The sequence below is a fragment of the Miniopterus natalensis genome, chromosome 5, assembly GCF_054644295.1.
Source record: "Miniopterus natalensis isolate mMinNat1 chromosome 5, mMinNat1.hap1, whole genome shotgun sequence".
NCBI lineage: Eukaryota > Metazoa > Chordata > Mammalia > Chiroptera > Miniopteridae > Miniopterus > Miniopterus natalensis.
The window spans coordinates 57,861,129-57,888,027 of record NC_142085.1 but is presented as its reverse complement, the minus strand read 5'-3'; the positions used below and the strand labels follow the sequence as shown (position 1 = coordinate 57,888,027).

The 26,899-nt window shown below is 42.3% G+C and overlaps 1 protein-coding gene across 1 annotated transcript; it reads left to right on the top strand.

Annotated features, from left to right (window-relative positions):
- SLC22A16 (solute carrier family 22 member 16) lies at positions 1–25,670 on the top strand. The gene is made up of 8 exons (XM_087817163.1): positions 1–53; positions 5,601–6,080; positions 10,388–10,505; positions 12,164–12,695; positions 15,701–15,828; positions 18,135–18,244; positions 19,524–19,623; positions 25,467–25,670. Exons 1-8 carry the CDS (start codon positions 1–3, stop codon positions 25,605–25,607), a joined length of 1,662 nt encoding a protein of 553 aa, XP_087673289.1. The 3' UTR covers positions 25,608–25,670.
- The last annotated feature ends 1,229 nt before the right edge of the window (positions 25,671–26,899 follow it).

The window sequence follows — 26,899 nt, the reverse complement described above, 5'->3', positions numbered from 1 at the left end:
ATGGCGTCCCGCGACTTGGAGCTGATTTTTGACCGCGTGGGGCACTTCGGCAGGTAGGGAGTGGGGTGGGGTGGGGCTGGGGAGCGAGGACAGCCTAGGGGGGCGGCAACCACGGGAGTGGAGGTGTCGGTGGGGTCTGTTTCTTTCCGTTGCAGCGGGGTTCTTGCGCTGCGCTCGCGATCTGAAAACACCGCCACCGCAAGTGTCCCAGGGGAGTCGGGAGGCCCGGGTCCAGACTCTCGCTGCCGAGGGACCTCCCCACAGCGAGGAGACTGGCTTTGGGGTTCCCGTCGGGAATGGTGGTTTCGGGGCAGGTGGGACCTGGGGCGCGCTCTGCGGGAGCTGAGGTCGGGAGGCCCCGCCCCAGGGCCGGGTTACACCAAAGGAGCGCCTGTGTCTGGCCGCCGGCCTCCAATCCGCCAAACCGTCTCCTCTTTCAGTTCCCCAGACGACTGCTGCCCCGCCCCGTGGCGCCCTGGGGTCTCTCTCTGTGCCTGGCAGGTACCGCCCCAGAAACAACCATTAGTCGAGTTTGCCATTTATAGAAACCTCGTAAGTGCCAGGTACACTGTGCTGGGTATAGAAACCTAGTATATACCGGTACGCTGTGCTGGGTAACACACAGTGCTTCGTTTGATGGCCGCTGCGATCTTGCAAAGGAGGTGTTCAAATATTTCCATGATTGGGAAGCAGGCTGATAGGGCCAAAGATCCACAGCTGCCCCCTGGTGGGACCTAGGTTTAGCCTTTGTACACTTGGCACCCTCTTTTCATTTGTTAGACTAATTTTTAAAAATTTAAAAATTCATTCATTCATTCGACCCAGCCTGTTTTGGGAGGAGGGGAAGCTGGGCGAGGGGCCACACAGCAGGCTGGTCAGAGATTTGGAGCTAAGTCTGAACCTGGCCTACCACTTACCTCTAGGGTGATTCTGGGGATATTGTGTCTCAGTTTTCTATCCACAAAATGGGAATCAGAATCCCGAACCCGCCTTTCCCAGGTTTTTAGTGAAGAAATAAATGACGCGGTGCTGCTCTTTGAGGTGGAGAGCTTCACATGTTTTGGTTATGATTCCCAGTGTCCGCAAAAGGGAAGCTACCCAGCTCTCCCCTGCTTCCCCCATTATCGATGCTCAACTGTGCGGAACTCTGTCATCAGCACATCTTACCTTATTTAATCTTCACTACAGCCCTATGAGATTGGTGTCACTCTCATTTTACCCATGAGAGAACTTGGGCATGTGCCTGAATCACAGATCTAGGAATAGAGCAGACTTGGATGTCCATCGGCCTCCACAGCCCACACTCTCAACCATGATGCTCTCCTAGTACCAACCCTGGTACTAGGCCAGGCCCTTTATATCTTTCTTTCTTTCCTTTTTTTTTTTTTTTAGTATATCTTTATTGATTTCAGAGAGAAGAAAGGAGGGTGAGAGAGAGAGATAGAAACATCAATGATAAGAGAGTCATTGATCGGCTGCCTAGCCCGCAACCCGGGCATGTGCCCTGACCAGGAATTGAACCCCGAACGCCTGGATCCCAGGTTGATGCTCAACCGCTGAGCCACGCCCGGCCGGGCTCTTTATATCTTATCTCATTTTAGCCTTCTGGAAGCAGGAAGCCTGAGGTCCAGTCCTGGCTCTCCCATGTGTTAACTATATGGTTTGAGCATTATATTTATTACTTCCTCATCTGTATAAAGGAGGTAATAACAAATGCTTGTTATAAGGACTCCACATGCAACCTCTCACAGTAGCCCTATGAGGTAAGAGGTGATAATCCCATTCCTTCCCTATGGGTTATCTGGGGACCCAAGTGGGCGAGGCTATTCCACCATCCACTGCTTGGGGCTCCCTTTCTGCTGCTGTCCTTGACCTCACCCACATGGTCGAATGTAGCTCACCACAGTGGGAGAAGGGGAGAATGGATTTTGGGAGACGGTTCTTAGCCGGCCACAATAGTGTATGCAAAACTCTTTTTTATTCAGTAAGTTCTCAGTATCACAGCTATTATTGTTACCTGAGCCTCCATCCTGGTGGGAAAGGTTGATAGTGAAAGCGGCTGGTAAGAAGGAAAAGGGTAACACGCCAGCGTTTACAGCAGAAGGTTCGAAAACAGTGTCACGGTAACACGGTACCCCTATTTTCTCTGGTATTTGCTGTAATCAGTCTCCTTATGTTTATAAATAGAAAGGGAGGTTATTGTGTATCATTAGCCTTCTCTTAAGGAAACCTAGTGAAAGTAGTAGGTAGAGATCCCTAATCATCTTTCATTTCTCATTAGTCCTTTCTCGGGTGAGGAAGCACTATCCTAACCACCTTTAAGGGAGGAAAGCAGGACACCTCAGAATAATTAAAAAGCAATTCCTGGACTTGTCCTGAAATTATATTGAAGTTCCATAAACTTCACAGCTTAAGCCCCGTGTGAGAGGGAATTGAGGAAACTGAGGTTCAGGCTTCTGTGTTGGGAGGATCTAAGAACCTGGATCCCTGAGTTGTCCTGGGGTAAGGGGAGATATGGTTTAAAATGTCAGACTTGGACTGTGGAGCCTGCGGCTGACTTGCATCTGGGTTTTTCTTTAAAATATGAACCTTTTTTTGGCTCTTCTTTTTTGGCTTTCCTTTATGAACATCATAATAGCTAACACATGCACCTACAGTGTGCCACATTGCTTTACATGTATTAAGTCTTTCCATTCCCACAACAACCCTTTTTTTCAGATGAGGAAACTGAGGCACAGCAAAGTTAAGGATCTTGCCCAAAGCCCTAGATGGTAACAGAGTCAAGATTCAAACCTTGGCCGTCTGGCTCAGGAGTCCATGCTCTTAACCACAGTGAGGTGTCATCTGTTATGCTTCTTTATACAGAATGAGATCAATCTAGGACTGAAAGTTTTTTAACCCATCACCCAGATTTCCAGGGAGCTCTGGTCACCTTTGCGTTTCCTTGCATCTGGGTTTTCAGCTTATTGTGTCTTTTTTTCATACTTGTGTCTCTCAGCTGTGGGCACAGTCCTGTGTTGTATCTATAGGTTTATTAGGTTGGACACATGGATGACACCTGATGGACAACAGTCTTTGTAAGGGAGAATGATATGTTAGAATACTAGACACCCAAGGAAGTAGGGTTTTCTTTTTTCAAGAAGTTATTCTTGCAAAAGAGAAAGGGAAGTTTAAATTGAAAGAATGCTCAGGATCTTCTAGAAAATAGAACACATATTTATGTGAACTAGCATGGCTTTTGGGGATTTCTAAGTGTTCATAATTTCTGTAATATAAAGTATGAAGGTGTGAAGTAAGCTTACAGTCATCCCTAAGAACATTTTTGTATGTCATGCCAAGGAGTTTGGATATTAGTAAGATCAGAATAGAAGGTGCATTGGAGGGGCAGGAGTTGGGGCAAGGAGACCAGAGAAGACTTAGGTAAGAGCCCAGGTGGGAGATAATATGGGTATGGACTAAGTTAGGGGGAGTATGAGCAGGGAGGTCGGGACAGTTTTAATAGGTGGATTGCATGGTCATTTTCCCAGGGGTACCTTTTCTGAAAAATAGAGCTGGCTTCTATTAGTCCTGAGGACTCAAGCCTTGGGCTCCATGTTCTTCTCTTGGCTGCTCATCCCAAAGAGATCATAAGAATAGTAATCTGTGTCTTCCCCCTCAGCTTCATTGCTAGAAGAAAGACAATCCCTGTCTGCTTTTTGCTTTGTGTGTTTTTTTTGCTATCCCAGGCCAGCACCAGATATAGGGTTCAACTTTGACGCTGTGGCCAGCACCCCCGTCTGTGGTGTCCTGATAGCCACAACACTTTAAGTTGATTCCATTTCACTTGTTACTTATCTACATGAGGTTGTATGAGAAGTGAGGAATGGTGGCCACTTACCAGTTGGGCAGCCATCCCTAGGACTTGGGGAGGTTGCCAACATCACAACTGCAGTGTTATTGGTGGGAAGCTCTCAGTGTTCCCAACAGTTGCCAGTGGGAGTGGGCTTCTTGCGATGTCATGAGAAAAGGAATTTTTTGAGGCTCACACTGGGGAATGAGTGTGGTGTTTGTTTGTGTGGAATTAGATCCCTGAGTTTCCAAGGTCCGCTTGTCCCTCCATCCTGCCGTGGAAGAAGTCCAGCTGTGTGTTCAGCAGAACTAGGATTAAAGCCGTTGCCCAGAGTTTCTGCTCCATGTTTGCGCAGTCCAGCCCAGCGTCAGGCGAGCTTAGTTTGTGCTCCCAGCTGCAGTCCATGGTGTGCGGGGTCCACATGGCCATGGGCCATTCTGCTTCGAGGGCCACATGGCTGTGGAGGGAACACGGGTGAGTGCAAGGAAGCAGGAGAGAAGCCAGAGGAGCAAGAGTGAGCAAGCTCCTTCGTCTGGGGATTTTAGCCTGCTGAGATTTTGTGAGCTCGCGGAGGCTCCACCCTGCTAGCCAGTTACCTTTGTTTCCAGGTTAGGAAGTCCAGCTCACCCTCAAAGAGTAGAGTAGGAATCAAGCTCTACCTCCTGTGTAGGAGGAATATCTGCAGATATTAGTTGGAATTCTAAGAAAGATTTGTCTCTTTTCTCATTTTTATTTATTCAACCATTTATTTGTATCAGTATGGTCTATTTGTCAGGATTCCCAGAGAAACAGAAGCAATAGGACGTATGTGTATAGATGTATATATGTATATAGGTATTGGTAAGAGGAGATTTATTATAGCACTTGGTTCATGAGATTATGTAGGCAAGCAGTCCCACAATGTGCCATCTGCAAGCAGGGGACTTAGAAAGGCCAGTGGTGTAATTTAGTCCAAGTCCAAAAGCCTGAGAATCAAAGGGCTGATGGTGTAAGTTCTGGTCTGAGTCTGAAAATCGATGAGCCAGGAGCACCAATGGATGAGTGCAGGAGAAGATGGATGTCCCAACCCAAGCAGAGAGGGTGTGTTTGTCCTTCCTCCGTGTTTTCGTTCTATTCAGACTCTTAACAGATTCCTTACTCAGTCTACTGGTTCAAACGCTAACCTCCTCCAGAGACACCCTCACAGATACATCCAGAAAGAGTGTGTTACCAGCTAAGTATCCCTTGGCCCAGTCAAGTTGACACATAAAATTGTCACAGTATAAATTCACATATTTATTTTATACTTTGGTATACTATGCTATTTCTTTTGTTGCTCAAATTGTTTCAGCTTTGTCCTTCTTGAGTTCTTTCAGATTCGTCCCCATGTCCCTTTGAAATGCCCCACCTTTTGTATTTTGAGCACTACCTTATTTTCTGATATTATAAGGTGATCCAGGTTTATTTTGTATTGTCCCTCTCCTGGTCTTAGAATCAGCCATTTTTCCTGGTTTCTTTTGTTGGAGAATGGTATTTAGAAATCAAGATCTGGGCACTGGGCATGCTTGTTGCTATTGGGGTGTCATTGCTTCCAGGCCCTCTCAACAGAGCTATGTATATATATATATGTATATATATAATAACTTGTATATAAGGACACATCTCTGATTAGTCTGTATTTATCCATCTGTATATATATTAAACTAAACATGATAGAGACCATTCATATTTGCTTATATTCTTTTTTAGTCCATAAGCCAGATATAATAACTTGCTTTTCTTCTCTTTTCAGATACCAGATATTTCTCTATTTCACATGTGCCTTCCAGAACATCTCTTGTGGTATCCACTACTTGGCTTCTGTGTTTATGACAGTGCTCCCCAGCCATACCTGCAGCCCCCCTGGCAACGTGAGTCGGGTTCTTTTCCAAAATGTCTCTCATTGGAGGTTGGATGACATCTGGAACCGGTTTGCACCGGGTGATGAAGATCATATTGTAGTGCAGCTACAGGACGGTGAGATCTGGGAGCTCGAAAGCTGTGTCAGATTCCGGAGAGATAACAAGTCGAGTTTGAACTATGATTATTATGGCCATAAAAGTGGCTTTAGTTGCTTAGATGGCTACCTCTATCATAGTAGCAAATGGGACAGCACCGTGGTGACTCAGTGGGATCTGGTCTGTAACCGAAAATGGTTTGCAAGGATGATCCAGCCCACATTTATGCTTGGAGTCCTGCTGGGAGCGCTGATTTTTGGCTACTTTTCTGACAGGTAAAATGAAATACTTAGCATTGTTGTTTGGTGTAGGGTTTATTTTCCCATCTGATTTTCTTAGGGGACAGGGAATTATGTTCAAAGCTTTAGTTATTTTTATGCTTCCTATCTAAATATTTACCTCTTTGCTGATCTGTTAAATAACATTCACAAAATAACATAGTAAGAGGATGGGTTCTGAAGCCAGTCTGCCTGTGTCCAAATCCTGGTTCTAATTAGCTGTGGCCCCTGAGCAAATTGCATAACCTGTCTTTTAGAATCTTGTTTGTAAGCCGAAGATGAAAATAATAGCACTCACCTCAAAGGGTTATTATTGTAAAATGAATACAGAAAAAGTACTTTGAACATATAACCACTCAACAGATACTGTTATTACTTTGAATATTTTTGTTGTTGTTGACAAATAGACTTGTTCTTTAAGAGGTGTAGCCTGGTTCTGCACAAAGACTTCAAATACTGGAATTATCAGGCATAGATCATAAAGCAACTGTATTTACTGTTCTTTAAGAAATAGAAGACAGGTTTTAAAACATTGATAGAAGTCTGGAAATTTTATTTTTAAATGACATAGAATTGAAGAATAACTACCTAGAACATCAAGAAATTTAAAGAAAAGTGACCAACAAACTTCCTGGGTACTTTTAATCTGTTATATACAGCTAGTGGAAGAATTAGTAAAATGGATGGTAGCTAAGAAAAAATTATCAATTATAAAACTCAGAGAGACAAAGAGTTGGAAAATATGAGAGATTAAAATTCATAGAGGCAGAGGAATAAGGTATGGAACATATTTAGTATTAGAAACTAATCAGTGGAAGTTACCACATTAACAGATTAGAGGAAAAACTTCTTATCACCAACTTAGTAAACAGGAAAAGCATTTAATAAATTTCAAAATACATTTATGATAAAAACTGAAAACAGAAGAATGTCCTTAACCTGATAACAGGTGTCTACAAAAAGATCTACCATGCACATCTTTTTGTTTTGTTAATTCTTACCTGAGGATATTTTTTCCATTAATTTTTAGAGAGAGTGGTGGGGTGGAGTTTAAAGAGAGTGGGAGGGAGGGAGAAAGGGAGGGAGAGCAAGAGAGAAACATCAGTGTGAGAGAGAAACATAGATTGGTTGCCTCCTGAATGCACCCCAACCGGGGCTGGGGATCGAACCTGCTACCCAGGTACGTGCCCTTGACAGGGAATCAAACCCACAACCCTTTGGTGCTTGGGCTGATGCTCCAACCACTTAGCATCACTGGTCAGGGCTCTATCATGCACATCTTAATTGTGAAATGTTAAAAGCTTTTCCTCTGAGATAAGGAACAGACAAGATGTATGAAACCCCACTGCCACTTAGTATTGTACTGGAGATTCTAGCTAGTACTACAAAGCAAAAGAGAGAAAGAAAAAGAGAGAGGGAGGAGAGGGTAGGAGAAAGATAAAGGGGAAAGAAAGAAGAAGAAGGAGAAGGAGAAGGAGAAGGAGAAGGAGAAGGAGAAGGAGAAGGAGAAGGAGAAGAAGAAGGAAGAAGAAGGAGAAGAAGAAGGAGAAGAAGAAGGAGAAGAAGAAGGAGAAGGAAGAAGGAGAAGGAAGAAGGAGAAGGAAGAAGAAGAAGGAAGAAGAAGGAAGAAGAAGAAGGAAGAAGAAGAAGAAGAAGAAGAAGAAGAAGAAGAAGAAGAAGAAGAAGAAGGAAGAAGGAAGAAGGAAGAAGGAAGAAGGAAGAAGAAGAAGAAGAAGAAGAAGAAGAAGAAGAAGGAAGAAGAAGAAGAAGAAGAAGAAGAAGAAGAAGAAGAAGAAGAAGAAGAAGAAATCATTATTTATAACCATTACAATGCTGCATATCCCTCTGCAGAAACACACTGCAATACATGTGTCTCTGATGTGGTTAAAGGATGTTTGGGTTGTTTGCAGTGCCCAGCTGTTAGGAACAATATTGTAGGAACACTCTTTTTAAAAAAATGTGTTCTTATTGACTTTAGAGAGAGGAAGGAAGAAGGAGAGAGAGATAGAAACATCAATGGTGAGAGAGAATCATTGATTGGCTGCCTCCTGCACACCCTCTGCTGGGAATCAAGCCTGCAACCCAGGCATGTGCCCCGACCCGGAATCAAGCCGTGATCTCCTGGATCATAGGTCGATGCTCAACCACTAAGCCATACCGACCGGGCTCTTAATGGTATCTTTTGATGGACATGAATCAATTGTATTTATCCCTTCTTTCATGGTTAGTGCTTCCTGTAGCTTAAAAAAAAGTCTTCCCTTCCTTCCATTAGGTTATGAAAAAATATTCTATATTATTTTCCTAAAGTTGTATAGTTTTGCATTTCACATATGTGCCTTTAATCCCCTGGAACTGAGTTTGTAATGTAAGTTACGAGAAAGGGACTCCAGTTGTATTTTCTTCTATATGGTTAGACAGTTGCCCCAGCACCACTTACTGGTTCTTTTCCTGCTGATGTGCAATGCCTTATTTGTTCCATACGTATGGCTATGAATATACTAGTCTGTTTCCGGGGTCCTCTAAGGGACCATCGATCTCTTTGTTTAATGATATATCTATTTCCCTTAATGATTTGATTCTTGAAGTTTGTCTTTTTCTCCATAGAGCGTTTACAAGCTTTTTGTTAGATTTATTCATATTCAGTTCACAGCTTTAAGTTATTGCAATGGCATTTAAAAATTTTTTATATTTGTTACTGGTCTATAGAAATATAATTAATTTATATATATATTGATAATATGTCCAGCCACCTCATTAAATGCTCATTAATTCTAATAATTCACCTGTTGGTTGGAATCTCAGGACTATATTCTTTTGCCTTAAAAGTATTTGCCAGAGACAACTCACAGGGAGAAAATATTTATAAGTCTCATATCTAATAAAGGCCAGTATCCAGAATATGTAAATAACTCTTAAACTCAACAATAAGGAGACAATCCCATTTAAAAATGGGCAAGGGATTTGGATAGCTGTTTCCCTAAAGAATATATACAAATGTCTAATAAGCACATATAAAAATGCTCACCATCATTAATCACTGGGGAAATGTAAATCAAAATCACAATGCGATACCACCGCATACTCACTAGGATGGCAGTAATAAAAAAGACAATAACAAAAGTTGTGGAGCATATGCAGAAATTGGTACCCTCATATGTTGCCAGCAGGACTGTAAAACAATCCAAAGGGCAGCCACTTTGAAACAGTTTGGCAGTTCCTCAAAAAGTTAAAACATAGAGTTATCATATAACCCAGCAATTTTAGTCTTTGGTGTATACCCGAGAGAATTGAAAACATAAATTCACATAAAATCTTGTTCAGGAATGTTCCTGACATCATTATTCATAATAATCAAAAAGTGAAAAAATCCAGATGTCCAACTGATGAACAGATAATCAAAATGCAGTATATCCATACAACGGAATGTCAGTCGGAAACAAGACTGAGGTGCTGATACATACTACAACATGGATGGGCCTTGAAGTCGTAATGCTAAGTAAATGAAGCCAGACACAAAAGGTCATATATTGTGTGACTGCATGTATATAAAATGTCCAGAAGAAGCAACTCTACAGAGACAGAAAGTAGGTTAGTGGTTGTCAAGGACTGGAGGGAGCAGAGAGTGAGGAGTGATTGCTCCTGGGTGCTGAATTTCTTTTTGGAGTGATGAAAATGTCCTGGAATTAGAAAGTGATGGGAGTTTCACAACTCTGTGTACACACTGAAAACCACTGAATTGTATCCTTTAAAACGCTGATTTTTATGGCATGTGCATTATATCTCAATTTTTAAAATCTGTCAGGAAGATAATCTGTACTTACATGTTTGTTTTTTAGACAAAGAAATACCCTCCCAATTAAAAAACATAGGGCAAGTAAGCTTCTTATTCTACAGAGTGTAGCAAGAGCTCTGTCTTTCAAGGGGCTTAGCAAGAGCTGCTTCAGCCTTGGCGGGCAGCAGGGAAGATGACCGAGCAGATCAGAGAGTGGAAGTCCTGGGAGCAAAAGGGCACATTCTCCCCCACTTCCCCCAATCCCAGATTCAGAGGTCTTCTGGGGGCCATCCAGAGTGGTCATATGTGTATATTAGCAGCTTAGGTAGAGGCCTCTCCACTAGCAGCTTAGGTAGATTGGGTTCTTGAAGAAATCAAGTATTTACTCATGATTTGCCCAAAGTGAATGAATACAATCGAATACATAAGCAATTAAAAATGTGGTCAACACGCACCTTTCATGAATTGGGGTGGGTGTTTAAACTGTCATAGCCATACCTTGCTTCTTCCACTGCTGATTCCTCTTTTCCAGGGTAGGAAGACGACTTGTCTTGTGGTCCACAAGCATCAGCATGTACTTGTTTGGCATAGCGGCGGCGTTCACATTGGATTTTTACAGCTTCATACTTGCACGCTTTCTTCTTGCTGTTGTGAGTTGTGTTTTTCAACCTCTTTAATTCTACGGTAGTGTTTTCACATTAAACCTTAACTCTCTGAGGTGTGCTTATTTGGAATCTAGGGAGAGAGAGCAAGGATTAACCTTTGTTCACTCCCTTGCAGAAGTTTTTTTCTGTGGGCTATTAATGCCCTCTGTTTAGAATGGAACTCATTAAAATGAAAAATTGTTGCTTACTAGGCAGAAACTCTTTATTTTATTCTATGCCTGGCACTTGATCCACATTCCACAATTACTACAGCATTATTTTATTTCTGAGCAATTAATTATATTGGTTGAGTCAGGCCCTGCATGTATGAGCCGAACAGACAAGGTTAAGGTATATTGTTAAGAAAGCCAGTAAGAATGAAAACAGGAAGGCATTAGGCCTTTATGTTATGAAGAACGGGGGAGTCTCGTGGAAAAGGCAGGAGTTTAAATACAGCTTTGTTATAATTGGCTCCCTAGCTGTGTGACCGTGGGAAACTGTTACCCTCTTTGAACCTCAGTCTCTAAACGAAGCTCTAGAAAATCATACCTGCTTCACAGGGTTGTTATCAGGATTCAGTGGGATTAAAGTAAACACCTGCGGTACAGCAACCCGGCAAGGGGCAGGCACTCCATGCAATGGGGACTGCCACTGGGAGCAGCCAGCTAGTGAGGATGTGGTTCCCACACTTGGTGAGGCTTTCAGACGGGTTCCAAATTTCCAAACAACAGCAGCAGTGATTCTGTTTGAAGGTCACTGATCAAGGATAATGGAGTGAAGCTTTTAACTGCAGGAAGAGCTTGTAATCTTGCATTTACATTCCTCACCAACAGTGCACAAGGATTCCAGTTTCTCTGCAGCCTTGCTAACACATTTTCTGTTTTTTTGATAGTGGCCATATTGATGGCCATGAGATGGTATCACACTGTGATTTTAATTTGCATTTCCCTAATAAATAGTGATGTCTATTGGCCATTCACATACCATATTTGGAGAGATCCCTGCTCTTTGCTTGCTCATTTTTGAATTGGATTGTTTAATTGTTTGTTGAGGTTTTAGAAGTTCTCTATATATTCTGGATAATTTTCTCTTATCAGATATGTGGTTTGCAAATAATCTCATTCCGTAGGTTGCCGTTTCACTCTAGTGATGGCGTCCTCTGATGCACAGAAGTTTTAAACATTCATGAAGTCCCAATTTATCTGTTTTTTATTTGTTGCCTGTCCAAAATAAAGTTTTAGCCAAATCTTTTTTCTTCCCACTAGTTACCATAACTTTTTGTACCTGTTTAAAAATTAGGATTAATAATTAGGACCTCCTTCATATAGATAAATTGACATGTACACTTACAAGGAAATGAGAAATAAATTCACAGTGTAAAGGAATATTTAAATGCAGCAAAAGGTAGTGCCTAACATTTATCCGTAATAGCCTCTCAAGTTTTGCGGTTGAGAGTGGAGAAGGTGGAGGAGGCTGGAAGGACCCCATGGAAAAATGAAGGATAGATCGGATTAAATGCCCTTTTATAAATGTGATACGGGTTCCAGAAAACAATTCTTTGGCATTTTCTTTCTTGCCTACATGTCATTTGTGGGGAGATGAGACCCCGCCGTAGTATAAATGTGGCCTTCAGTCTGGATTGCCCTCCCCCTCTTGTTCCTCAGGTTGCGAGCGGCTACCTGGTGGTGGCGTTTGTCTACGTGACAGAGCTTGTGGGCATGCGGGCTCGGACGTGGGCCTCCATCCACATGCATTCCTTTTTTGCGATCGGAACCATGGTGGTGGCGTTGACAGGCTACATGGTCAGGACCTGGAGGCTCTATCAGCTCATCCTCTCCTCAGTGACCATCCCCTTTGTCTTCTGCTGTTGGATGCTCCCGGAGACACCTTTCTGGCTTATTTCAGAGGGAAGATATGAAGAAGCACAAACAGTGGTTGATCAGATGGCCAAGTGGAATCGGGCGAGCACCTGTCGACTGTCAGAACTTTTATCACTGGATCGATACGGTCCTGCTGGTAGTAAGGCTCCTGTAGCTACCGAGCAAAACCTACTAGATCTGTTTTATGACTGGAATATTGGAACAAGAACACTTATTGTTTGGCTGATTTGGTTCACGGGGTGTTTGGGATTCTATGTCTTCTCCTTGAATTCTGTTAATTTAGGAGGCAATGAATATCTAAACCTCTTTCTTATGGGTAAGTAGTTAAATAATATTCAGGTGTAACAATGAAATGAACTTTCTGCTGTGTCTTTAGTGTGTTTTTATTGTCTTTTTTCCTCCCAGGAGCAATACTGCCAACTCCATGGTTATGGTCTCGTGTAGTGTTATTGGACCATAACATGCATGTACAGGGCCAGGCAAGAGTAGGTTTACAGTTGTTTGTATGGAAAAGAATACAATAATTAATAAAACAGAAATACACTTGGGTACTCACAACTTTAAACTTATTTCTGCCCCACCCTGTATTTTCTTTTTAAAAATGTAAATACTCAGAAGACTTTAGCCCTCTCCCCTTCCTCCCGCTCCCCCCGCGCCCCGTCTCAGGCCTCTCCTCCAAGGGTAACTGCTACACCCACTGGCTCTGTGCCCGAAACTTTCACGTCTCTTTCCCTGCATTTCCATCTTATTTGTGCAGATGGACGTTTCCTATTTTAATATAAATGAGATCATTCACTGCATATCGCTCTTGGTAAGTTGTTTTCCTGTCACAGTGGAGTGTGTCTTGGAAGTCTTCTGGTCTCTCTCTTTCTTTGCATGTCCTCCCTAGAAATTTCAGTCAGTAAAATCACGTAAATGCACACAGCTATAATCGATGTCATTGTGGTTCTTCCATTTTGGCAGCAGGTTAAAACTGGCTTCAGATACTGCTGTGATAGCTTGAGGTGTGACTCCCAGGTAAACTAGATTCACTCCAAACATGAGAGAACTAGTAGACATCTATCTGCATTTGTTCATCGAGTCTTAACTTCTGGTCATTTCCATGTAGGCTGCCTGTGTTTGATATTATCCTCAGAAAATCTTGCTTTAAAATTTTTATGCATAGAAATCATTAAATATTTTTCTTGATTACAGCTCAGTAGGTATTGTGAGGGAAGTCATTCTAAGGGAAACCCCCCCCACACACCTTTGCTCTCTTTTTGGGCAAACCAACACGTTTGTAGAAAGAGCCCATTCTATATGTCAGTTTGAGAAGTGAAGCAGAATTCCTAGAACAGAGCAGCATATAGTGGGAGCATGAAGCGGGGATGGGGTGTGGTCTGGGGATGCTTAGGAAAGCTGGAGTTTTAGATCTTTGTGACATGGTTTCTTAATTTTGATGGAGATATAAATTATCATGAAACTGGGCAATCTCATAACTGTAAAATTGTTTCCAAGACAAATCTACATGGCTTTATATTCTCTCTTGTCTTTAATTTCTCATGTCCTTACCCTTTCCAGTGGTCCTCTTGCTGACAGGTATTTCCATGCTGTGAAATTTTTGAACAAGTTTTCACCTTCTGAGATGGTTTGGGGCTGGTGGGAACTTCAGCTCTGGTTTTGTGCCACTTGCTGGTGGTAAATAACCTTTGGGGTTATGTGCAGATGAGAGTGGAATGGGGTCCAAGAGATTAGAGAGATTACATATTAAAGTGAAGAAAGGAATGTCCTAGTCTTAGAAGGGGTGGGCCTCACTGCTTGCCCCATTTCTATCCCAGACATAACCAAGCCAAAAATCAGATGTAATGTCAATATCCTGACGCAACAACTCAAGGAAGACCAGTGTAGTCCACTTTCACTATCTCTTCAGCTTTGCTAGACTCCAGGAGGCTGTCTGGTGGCTTTGCACAGGGTGCTGTACACGGACAGTTCCGAGTCCGACGTGCACGAAGGAAGAGGGGGAGGAAGGCTGCAGGACGGGGGCCTTGGCTCCCCAGGACCTCGCTTCCAGTGCATGAGCTGTCCCTTACTCACCTGGCTCAGATCATTTACTCTTAGTTGTCAAGTAGGGCTAATAATCCAGGCTTACTCCTAGGACGCTCTTTTGAAGATTGCTGTCTTATTTGATCTTGAAAAGTGCTTGATAAACTCTTAAAAACAAACAAAAAAGGGTAGAGTAACAGATGTACCTACTGTCCCAGCCTGGAAGCATGGACCTCACAGCAGTGTCTGTGAAAGGGAGATGTTTCCTCCAGAGCTCTCATATGGGGCTCAGAACGTTATTTTTTTGCTTTTGTCTGAGCCAGTTTTTTCCTGAGCAGCTGGAACTGAGTTTAATTTCTGATATACTACTAAGAATGCTGACTCAGAAAATATGTATCCACCCCTGTGATGTGGTCCAGAACCTGTGGGAGACATTTAGACCCAGACGTGCCTCTCCAGGTGCTTGTAAGCAAGCTTCTGTAGATGAATGGACAGATGTACATCACCCCTAAAAGGCAGTGGTCGGTAGTGTCCTGAGATTAGACAGCTGCAGAGGGAGGAAAGGACAGAACTTTGAATTACAAGGAAGATCTGGGCTAGCTCCTTTCCCAAAGGAGATTGTTGGGTTGACTCAGTTTTGCTGAGATCTTTCTTGCTCCCTGTTTGGCTCTGGGTGATGGAAAATCAAGCTTTTTTGTTCTGGAGCGAGGATTCAAACTTTGGTTCTTCAAGAGAAGGACTTTTATGTCAATTATGGATTCAATTTTTGTTGTGGGGGAGTAAAAAGATGTCCAAAATAAAGCCCCCTGTTCTGTAGGTGATTCATATTATATTAAAAATGTTTACTTTTATGTTTAAAATCCACGAAGCAGTTATAGTTTATGTGCTTAGCTGACACTGGATTTTCTACTTTAGTGTCTAAGTTTCAAGTTACTGATACAAAAAGTTCCCCCTAGTTTTTAAGAAACCAAAGATCAGAAATTATCAATGTTATTTATTAATTTCACTTATTTATTCATTCAACAGGCCTGCCCTCCAGGCACCATGCTGTGTCCTGGGGAGCTTACAACTTAGTAGGACAGGTGATAAGTGCTGGGCGTTAGTGCCTTTCCCAGGAAACATCCTCTGGGGAGTTCAAAGTGGTGGGGTTTATTGCCTCTCAAGCAGCTGATGGTTCTTAGAGGCCCCTGGAGGCAGATATACTGCTGATCACTCCTTTTGGAGGATGGGTTATGAGGTGAGGTCCCCTTGCACAGTTGGACACCATGGCTTATGGAGGGCCCTTTTGCTCAATGACAGGTGCAGTGGAAATTCCTGCCTACATTTTCGTGTGCGTGGCGATGGACGTTTTGGGGAGAAAGAGTGTTCTGATCATCTCTCTCATCTCAAGTGCAGTTTTCTGTGGTGTGATTATGGTGATCCCCAAGGTGAGTTTATTTAATGTTTTATTTAGGGAATGGTTAGTTATAATAGTGTGATGGGAGATTCTTTAGCTTATTACGGTAAGTATGAAGATCAATTCAGCTATATGGACAGAGTGTATACATAATATTTAACAATATGTTTTCTTAAAAACACACACTCCTCTGTTATATAAGTAGTACATGCTTATTGTTGAACATTTAAGGAAAAAAAAATACATTAAAAAAATGCCCATCATCCCACTTCCCAGAGATGGCCAGTGTTGTTTTTGTAAACACATTAATCTTGAGTGAGGAAAGTAGGTACCTCCCAGCAATTATCATCTTCAACATTTATTCATTCAACAAAGGTCTATCCGGCATCTGTTTTGTGCCAGGTGCTGTTCTAGGTGCTGAAGACACACAGTAAATCAAGTTTCTGTAAGTATAACAAAGAAAAATCAGGAAGAGGAATAGAAAATGACTGTGTGTGGTGGGGAGCACACCTGAATACTATTTTATTTTATCTGGGGTGGTCAAGGATGTGTGCCTCTCAGAGGAGGTGACATTTGATCAGAAACCTGGAAGAGGGAGGGAGCCATCCTTAGGATTGTTCCTATTTAAATAGTCTTGTTTTTCATTGTGGTAGATTAGTAGTTGGCAATTTCTAGTAGGCATAAGCCCCCCGAGGAGCTTGTTTTTAAAAATGCAGTTTCTTAGAAGCACTGCCATAAACTACTGAAATGACTTTCACATTCCCAAAGTTTGGCCAACATCATCTCCTAGAATACCTCTTGTTTCCAGAAGTGCTTCCATCTTCCTCCCAGAATGCTATCAGAGCCTGTATTTTCATTCTCTGTTTGAAAAATATGGTCACTCTAACAGTATTTTACAATACTTTATATAGTTTTTCCAGCGATTATATAATTATTAAGCAATAGTATCTCAACATATAGCACAAGGTATGTTAAGTTTTGTATATTGTTTGACATTAAATTTAAGCTAAGCAAAGACTGCCTTTTGGTGTGACACTGCTTAATATGACACTGCTTAAAATGGTGTGACACTTCATTTAATTATCAGGGTTGGTGAATCAAATGCTTTATGTAATTGAAATTTCCAGGTGGTTGATATACAGCTGATATGAATGCAGTACATCTACTCAGGATGAGGAGGTCTCCGCCAGTTTGAGGGAGCTTCACCTGTTTCTGTTTGTGTTTTTAAGTGGTTTGCAGTGATATTAATTGAGTTGATGGCAGCTGCCTTTGAGCTGGTGAAGATTTAGGGGAACCCCAGAACCTTCAAGATCTGCAGTGGTGATGCCACAGAGTAATGCGGATTTCCAGAAGTAGAGCATTAACCCCTAACCACAAATTTCTCCTCTCTAATAAAATGTCTCCCCAAATGGTAGTGCTAACACAATACATATTTATTTTAAGTCATAGTAATTTATTCAGCAAATAATTACAATAGTAATTAGGGTGACAAGGTGACACTAGCTGCTTTAATAGAGGCATCCCCAAATCTCAGTGACAACACATAAGAGATGTTTATATCTTGCTCATAGGAAGTCTGATGTGTGTGTACCTTGTTGGTAGCAGTGATGGAGTCATTTAGGGACTCAGGTTGACAGAGGCACTGCCATCCTAACACATGAACTCCAAGGTCATCTGTGTCTGAGCACCCAGCTGTCAGATAAGGGGGAGGAGAAGAGATGGAATACAGGAGGTGTTTGTGAGCCACTGCTGGGAGTGACACATTAGGGAAAGCAGAAACGAAGCTGGAGGCACTGAGAGATTTTGCTGTTGAGGAATGCATCAGCCGAAGGGGGCGGGGGTGACAGTCTGTACTAAAAGTCCAGTTATCACTTTCAAATTGTTTTTTGAAGATAATATATAAGCCATGGAGTCACTGCTACAAAGGGCACAATTTGTTTTTATGGCTCTTGGATTTATTCTGCGGGCTCAGTTCCAGAAGTGGGTCAGTTATTGGTGGAACCAGCATGTCTGGCCGGATCTTGTTTCAGAGCAGTCTTCCCAAGAGCTTTCTTTCCTTATTTGGTAATTTGAAGTCTCCAAGGCGGGAGGTTGGGGGGGGGGGGGAGAGTGGGGGAGAGGGCGCATCAAACTTTTCTCTCAACTTCATAAAGATGGAAAGCTTTTGCAGACCATGAGTAGAGTTTACAAAATAAATTCAAACAGAAAAAGAAAACTCCTCATTGTTCTGAAAAATACTGGAGGATTAAGAAGTTTTAAGTAATAGTTTTCAAGATTTTGTATTATTCTTTAAAAATATTACTTAGGAGGGTCTCCTTTGCTAATATATTTTTTCAGAATTACCATATTTGGAGTGTGGGGACAGCTATGGGTGGAAAATTTGCCATAGGATCAGCATTTGGCCTCATTTACCTTTACACAGCAGAGCTGTATCCAACCATGGTAAGGTAAGAGTGAGTTACTTTTCTGTTGTTTCCCTATTATCTTTCACTTACCTGTCACTTCATTATATTTGGCATTTGGGTATGAATGCTTTATTTTCATAGGCAGGACTGGAACTCTGAGATACGGGCAAGTTACAGGATGCTAATACTTAATCTGAGGCTTTGTACCTCCATCAGCAAGGATAGTAAAGAAATTGTTTTGAAATAACACTCTGTTATCCTAAAACCAGTTTAAATCTTGAGTATAATTGGCTTACCCTGACTGTCCGTGTGACGCAGGCTAATTTTCTCAGGATGTGTCTCCCGGGGTTCTGATGTCAGTTGTGTTAGGTTGCTAGGGCTGCCATAGCAAAACCCCAAAGCTGGGAGGCTCAAAGAGCAGGACTTTATTTTCTCACAGTTCTGGAAGCTAGAAGTCCCAAGATTAAGGCGTTTGGCAGTTTTGGTTTCTCCTGGGGCCTCTCTCCTTGGCTTAAGAAAAGATACTTATTCACATGAAAAAGGACTTTTCTTTCCTTCCTACTAGACATTTTATAAGGTCTCTTTAAATGCTTTTTTAAAAGTAATTTTTTTTTTTTTTTTATCCTCACCTGAGGATATGTTTCTATTGATTTTAGAGAGAGAGAAAGGCAGAGAGAGAGAGAGAAACACCAATGTGAGAAAGAAACATCGATCGGTTGCTTTCTATACTCGCGCCGACCACAGATCGAACCCACGCCTTCCGTGTGTGCCCTGACCGGAATCGAACCCACAACATTTTGGTGTATAGGACAATGCTCCAATCCACTGAACCACTCGGCCAGGGCTAAATACCATTTAAAGAAAAACACATTGAGATATTGTTTGACTTTTTAAAAATAAAATAAAATGTTCCATAGATATAAATGTTTTGTTCTCCCAAATTCCCACTCTCTACCCCGAATTCCTGCTCTAGAGGACCGATGTTGTCCTCAGTGACAGACTGAATGAATCTCTATGAGGGCCTCATCTGCATACCAGATGAAGAATGGTTTACCCTTTTTTCCGTCTTGAATTGTCTTGAATCATCTGCATGCTTGTATATACCCGTTTCACAGAATGTGGATCTAAATCATGAGTGATTCTTGAAAAATTAAAGTAAAATTATTTCCAGATATATTAAGCCAAGCTTGTTTTATTATATATTCTTTGCTGGAGGGTGGACAGGGGTTACAGGAAGTCGTTCCATCACTCTCTGTGACATCTGTGTTCTACTTGTCTTCCGTTCTTGCCGCTGCGGGTCCTAATTCTCCTCTGCTTTCAGGACGCAGGCCCTGGGGAGTGGCAGCATGGTGTCCCGTGCGGGAAGCATCATAGCCCCGTTCAGCATTTACCTCTCCAGCGTTTGGATCTTCATGCCCCAGGTGTTTAATCCGTTCATGGGGCCCTGCTGAAAGAGCAGAGCGGCAGATCAGCCAGTTGCCTTCTATATTTTTGTTTACTGGAAGCAAATTTATAATTCAATGATGGGGGTTTGTAGGAACCTTATTAACAGCTCACCGGTTGGTAGGTAGGGTGGTGGCTGCTGTTTTCTTGTTGGCCGATTGCCTTCCATCCAGCGGTGAGCCGAGTATGACACCTCTGCCTGCTGGAGAAGGATCTCTCCTCGCCCGTGCCAGGAATCTGGGTCCAGGTGGGAGAGCTCTGGTCTCTGTGGTTTCGCCCTCGCCTCTGCCTTCCCACTGCCTGTCTGCTGCTCAGGGAAAGTTCTGGAAGCTGCCTGGTCCTTGAAGGATTCTGTGGAGCTTGACGGAGAGGTTTGGTATTTGTGGTTTTCACATACAAAAACCGTTTCCTTCTGGCTCTGGTCGTGTGAGCTTTCTGCCTGGCTGTGAAGAGTGAAAGCAGTTATGTTCTGTTTGCAGACTTCCTCGGGGCTGGGAGGTTGGGAAATGATGTGGAGCCCGGTTTAGTTGGGTTTAGTAAGACATTCTGGTGAGGAGGAAGCTGGGAGATTGAGGGGGTGGCGGGAGTAGGGGTTGGGGGGGAGGGGATGTGGGGGTTGGGGTGGCCCAAGGTGCCGCAGCGACTTAGGGGAGAGCCCTGGGTCTGTGGCCCTCCCTCCTCCAAGCCGCGTCTGGAACATTGCTGCAGCTTTCTCTAGGCTGTTCCCTCGGGGCTCCTTCAGTGCTCTTCTTTCGTTTTCTGATTGCCCCTTAAATAGACTCATTCTGTAGGAGCCATCCCAGCAATCTTTCCCACCCCCTGCAGGGGCAGCCTCTCCTAAATTCTGACTTACCTTGCAAGCTGCAAACCCATGTTTCTACCAGGATTATTCTCCTTGGGTGTCTGACGCCAGATTCACTGTTTCCCAAAATGAGCTGGTTGGTGACTTAAATTTCCTCCTCTGTCTCCCACTTTGGATTAGGAGCTAGTGGCCTCCAGCATGACACCTTAGCATCAGCTACTTATTTGTCCTGTTCTTTCCCCCTGTCCTTCCAATCCAGGACACTAAATCATGTTCTCTCTCAAAACCATCCCAGATGACCTGCTTCTGGTTCAATCCCTCGTCAGCTTCCACCTCCAGGCCTTTTCCCTGCACTCCACCCCCCACCCCAGAATAGTGTGCTGAACCACAGCTCGGCTCCAACTGTCCCCTGACCTTCAGAATAAAACCCAAACTGTGCCTGATTCAATCCAAGCCCTTTCAACATGGAAGCCTTGCCCATCTAACCTAGTTTGTTTTGGTTCCTGACACACCTCCCCCTCCTCTCCACTCCCCCCACAACTGCTCCGTAGAGAGTGCTCCTCTCCCATCCCCCCTTGCCAAACTTCCATGTGTCTTTAATTTTATTTTTTTTAAGAGAATAGAAACAGTTTTACATGGACATCCTGTAGCCATGAAAGTGATATTAAAACCAGGAAAACAGGCTAAGTGACTAAATCGGGACCACTGTGTGTACGGGGGAGGCAGGCGTCTGGGGCGTGAGCACTGTTTTGTTGTGGGTGATCAAGAGAGTGATGTGCTTTCTTCATCATTTTTTCTTAAGCTGCATTTGTTTGATGACTCTTTCACACCTAAATCACATTTTATGATAGATATATAGATAGACAGGCATAGACCTTTTTTTTTTTTTTTTTCCTTTTTAAGAGGTAAATCCAAGAACTGTTAGGACTCAAACATCTCACAACCGTGACCTCCATCTGAGACAGCGCCTTGCAGGGCTACCAGAACTGTGAGATGACTTAAGGCAGTGATTTCTTCCCAGTACTTCCATGGAGTCCATGGCCGTTGACCCAACACAGTCCCTCTCTGGGGTCTTCCCAGGCTTCGTGGATAGCAGCTGCCTCGCCAGGGACTTCTGGACGAGGCTGTCCTGGAGCTTGTTCCCAGCTCATCCTCCCTCACTGCCTCTGCCCGATGGCCAGTGGGAGGCCCAGCACTGTGGGACTTTAGAGGAGGCAGTCCCTGTGTGGCCTTTACCGTGCAGAGAAAATTCCACTTCTCCAAATAGGCCGTCCAGATCCAGTGACTCTCCCTTTCCCACGTCTGCACAGCATTTCATGCTTGGCCCTTTCAGCCCCTGTCACAGGCTGGCCTTATTTGCACATACATCTTTGTGTTCCCAACAGTTAACCTGAACTCCTGCAGGGTAGGACGTTTTATATCCCCACCACTGGGTCCAGCAAAGCATTTCCTTACCTTCTGTGCTACTCTTGTTTAAATTTACTTAATATTTTAAACCAAATAGACTTGTTTTTAAAATGATAACAGTGAAATCATGGTTGTTATACTAGTTATATGTTTTTCTAAAATACACTAACAGAATCTCACAAGAAATAAAACAGAGTGTTTGATACTACTGGAAATCACCTTGCGCACACAGGTGGGTGTCCATCTGTTCTTTGGGAATCACTGGCCTGGCATGAGCAACTTTCATGTTTTAGAGCAGGCATTCAGCCAAGTTTGCTTAATTGGGGTATTGGAATGCCAGTGTCTTTCATTGGCTGTCTGGCTTACACAGGGAGGTGTTTTTGGAGAGTCCACGACCCATTTTTTTTTTTTAAATTTTATTTTTGTTTAAAATATTACAGATGTCCTTTTTTCTCCCCAATGACCCGTTCCACCCCGTCCCTTCCCGAGGCCCTCCCCAGTCCCTCTCTCCACCATTGTCCGTGTCCCTGGGTTGTGCATATATGCATATAAAGTCTTTGGTTACTCTCTCCCCTTCCACCCACCTGCCCTCCTCCATCCCTCTGACATTCGTCAGTCTCATCTATGCTTCCATGTCATTGAATCTATTCTGTTCATCAGTTTATTAAGTTCTTTAGATTCCACATATAAGCGAGATCATGTGATGTTTGTCTTTCTCTGCCTGGCTTATTTCACTTCGCATAATATTCTCCAGGTCCATCCATACTGTCCCAAAGGGTACGAGATCCTTCTTCTTCACAGCTGCATAGTATTCCATGGTGTGAATGTCCCACAGCTTTTTTATCCACTCATCTACTGAGGGGCACTTGGGCTGTTTCGAGATCTTAGCTATTGTAAACTGTGCTGCTGTGAACATTGGGGTACATATATTCTTTCTGATTAGTGTTTCAGGATTCTTAGGATACATTCCTAGGAGTGGAATCACTTGTTCAAAAGGCAGCTCCATTTCTAATGTTTTGAGGAACCTCCATACTGTTTTCCATAGTGGCTGCACCAGTCTGCATTCCCACCAGCAGTGTACTAGGGTTTCCCTTTCTCCACACCCATTTTAAGGTATCAACTCTTCTAGAAGCATCTCTTTGTGATAGCACATTCAATAAATAAAAGATAAAAATGGGAAAGGTGTTTTTTAAAACAATAAGCTGAAATGCACAGAAGATAGATAAATCTATCAAAGCAAACTGCTATAAATTTACTAAAACCAAATAAATACTTTTCTTAAATGACATCCGCAAGGATCAGTTAAGGACTTGTTAAAAGGGATTTTTAAATTTTACTTAACAGATACTTAAATAGTGCTTTTGATGTGACAAGCTCTTTTTTAAGTGCTTTACAAAAATTAGTCTTCAGAGAATGCAGATAGTGCTTACTGCTATCCCCATTTTACAGGTGGGGAGACTGATGTACAGAAAGTCATTATTAGCCCAGGGTCACACACCGTTAAGGTGGCAGAGCTTGGATTCATACCCAAATACCATGCCGTTTCCCCAGTTAAACCAACCAACGGTACAAAAGGGATTGCAGATAAGTAAGCTCCCCCTCCACCCTGACCCCTGACTGCCCCAGTCCCCCCCTTCCCAAGACAGCCTCTCTCAACAGTGCCTTGTGTATGTTTGCAGAAATGTTCTGTGAATGTGCTTCCTCTCGAGACAACTGATGTTGCTTGTTTTTAATGAGTAAAAAAAATAGATTATTCACTTTCTCAATAAGCTGCCTGGAAGCCAGGGTTTTCATTCTGAGGAATGGAAACACTGATCTAGATGATAAGTTTGTATTTCCTCTTTTGAAAGTAAGCACATGGAGATCACTTGTTCTGATGCTTTTATTATCAACCATTATTTTCTAGTAATCTAAAGAAAGTGCACACCTAATTCATATCGTTTTGTATTAGTGCATTTGGCAGGAGTTTAGTGCATGTTGATTTTGAGCTAACCTGTGTGCTAGGTGCTAAGGAGCAGAGATGAAAGGAACAGCTGCTGTCCTGAGAGACATCTAGTCTAACGGGAAGGAAGGAGAGCAAACCCAGAGATGACGGCTGTGCGGGGAAATGCGGGGTCATGGGCTTCTAGGAGAGGGCTACCGACCCAGGCTAGGGCCAGTGGGGAAGGCTTCCTGGAGGAGGAGGCCTTTAATCTGTATCTGGAGGGGCCAGTAAGACCCAGCCTGGTGGAGAAGGGAATTCTAGGCAGAGGGAACAGAAAGGCAAGAGGCTCGGAGGGAAAAGCAACCTGGCCAGTTTGGATTTGGATGCAAGTGTTATTGCTAATAGCCGGGGTGGGTTGTAGGAGTCAGGAGTTAAGTCTGGAGAGATGGGCAGGGGCTCAGAGGTCAGAAAGCAAGATCATTTGGACTAAAGGTGGGTTTGAGAATGTCACTTTAAAGCCCATTACTGCTTCTAGATTTTCTCGTGTATTTCTAAGATTTAGATTATCAGCCTTCTGTAAAACAAAATAAAAAGCTGACTTCCCAGGTCACGTCTGTTACTGAAGTTGCCTCATATCATGTCACAGTGGCACTGTGTGTTTCATCTTTCTCTTTCTCAGAGGCTGTGAAAGCTCCAAGTATTTAGATTTATTAGAAAAAACATGCCTTGTTATTTTTATGGGCTCTTCCCAGGCAGTGTTTTTGCTACAAGAATTTAAATTATGTAAGGACAGCACGCATTTTTACAGACTGTATAAAGATTTAGTTCTAAAATCCACCCAACATCTTCATAATGGTCAATAGAGAATAAATATGTAGACTTTAATTGTTAATGTGATTTGCATTTTTAAAGACAAACACCTGGTGCTAGTCTAAAAGGTTGCTTTTTATGTGTAGAAATCTGGAGAGTAAAGAAATAGTGAATTTTTATAGGAAGTCAGATGGACCCCCCCTCCAAAGTAGCAATTAGTTTCCATTGCCCTTGTTTTGTTTGCCCTTAAATTCTGTAGGTTTTGGTTCATTGAAACATTCATTCGTGCAAGTGTATATGCATTCATTCATTCCCTATCATATATTGAATGCTGATAGTGTACTGATTATTGGGGCAGGGACAGGGTTGATTAAGACAGTCCCTGACTGTGAGGCCCCAACCCAAGGCTCAGTTTCCGGGTTTCTCCACAAGACTCTGGAGTCTGGGAAAATGGGACGGGGCTATTGATGATAGCCATTCTGACAGATGTGAGGTGATATCCCATTGTGGTTTTGATTTGCATTTCTCTGGTGATCAGTGCTGAGGATCTTTTCATACGTCTTTTTTTCTCTCTGTGTAGCAGCTCCTAGGACAGTGCCTGTAAGAGTAATAATGGAGGCAGTAACTGGGATTTATTAAGTAGGTGCTCCACAGGGGTAATTAATGAATTAATGAGTGATCAGATTAAGCCTAGACAATGGGTTAAAAAACTCCCAGTCCAGCCTAAATAACCAAAGGTTTCACCGCAGAATAAAAATGTCAACTGGTATGTCAAATTCAATTCTATATCCCTCTGAAAAAGGTTCAGAGTTATTCTTTGTAGGGTACATTTATTTCTTGATGTGTTACTTATTACTATTTTTAAAAATTCCTTCTAGTTGCTTGTCGGGATTTTGGCCTTTGTGAGTGGAATACTAACATTCAAACTTCCAGAAACCCTCGGGATGCCTCTGGCAATTACTTGGGAGGATGCTACCACAACCAATAACGCTGATGCTGGAAAAAACAGAAGTGATTAATTCAGGGGATTCTGGTTTAGTGAATAAATGTGCTATGTGTGCTGTCTCGCACCTGAAAAATTGTTTACTTTACTGCCTTTGTATTAGAGAAATATTATTCTCATTTCCTGCATGTCATTTATGTCTTTAAAAATTTTTTTTGTAAGAAAGTTTTAAAATAATTGTTTCGTAAAAGAAATAAAAACTAAGATGAGAATACTCATTTTTTAGACTGCCTTCCGTTGCCACAAAATACTTTTGCATGTTTGTTCTTCTGTGTTGTTGTTTCTCAGCCTTTCCCAATCACCACCTGAGGGAATACCACCTACTCCAGTTTGTATTAGTGTCCCCTTCCATCCCCCAGGGACTGTCAACTGTGAGAGTGTGTTTCTTTTTTTCTTTTCCATAATACTGATATTTAGTTAGTTTTTAATGGCACTTGACTTTTAGCATTATTTTATATTAGTTTCAGGTGTATAGCATAGTGGTTAGACATTTATATAATTTACAAAGTATTCCCCCGATTATTGTAATACCCACCTGACACCATACATAGCTATTACAATATTATTGACTATATTCTGGGTTCTCTATTCTGTTCCATTGATCTATGTTTCTGTTTTTATGCCAACACTATTGTGATACCTCCAACTTTGTTGTTCTTAAGATTGCTGTGGCTATTCAGGGTCTTTTGTGGTTCCATATAAATTTTAAGAGTATTTGCTCTAGTTTTGTGAAGAATGCCATTAGTATTTTGATGGGGGCTGTGTTGAATCTATAGATTGCTTTGGGTAGTATAGACATTTTAACAATGTTACGTCTTCATATCCATGATCACGGTATATACATTCATTTATTTGTATTTTCTTCAATTTTTTTCTTCAACATCCTATACTTTTTTGAGTATAGATCTTTTACCTCTTTGGTTAAACTTATTCCTAGGTGTTTTTTTTTGGATGCAATTGTAAATGGGATTGTTTTCTTAATTTCTTTTTCTGATAGTTCATTATTTGTTTATAAAATGCAACTGATTACTGAATATTAATTTTGTACCCTGATTCTTTACTTAATTCATTTATGAGTGCTTATAGTTTTTTGGTGAATCTTTCAGGTTTCTCTATATAGTACCATTCTGTCTTCAAATGATGACAGTCTTATCTCTTCCTTTCCAACTTGGATGCCTTTTATTATTTTTTTCTTTTCATGTTGCTGGGGCTAGGACTTCCAATACTATGTTGAATGAAAGTGGTAAGAGTGGACATTCTTGTCTTGTTCCTGATCTTAAGGAAAATGCTTTTAGCTTTCTCCTGTTG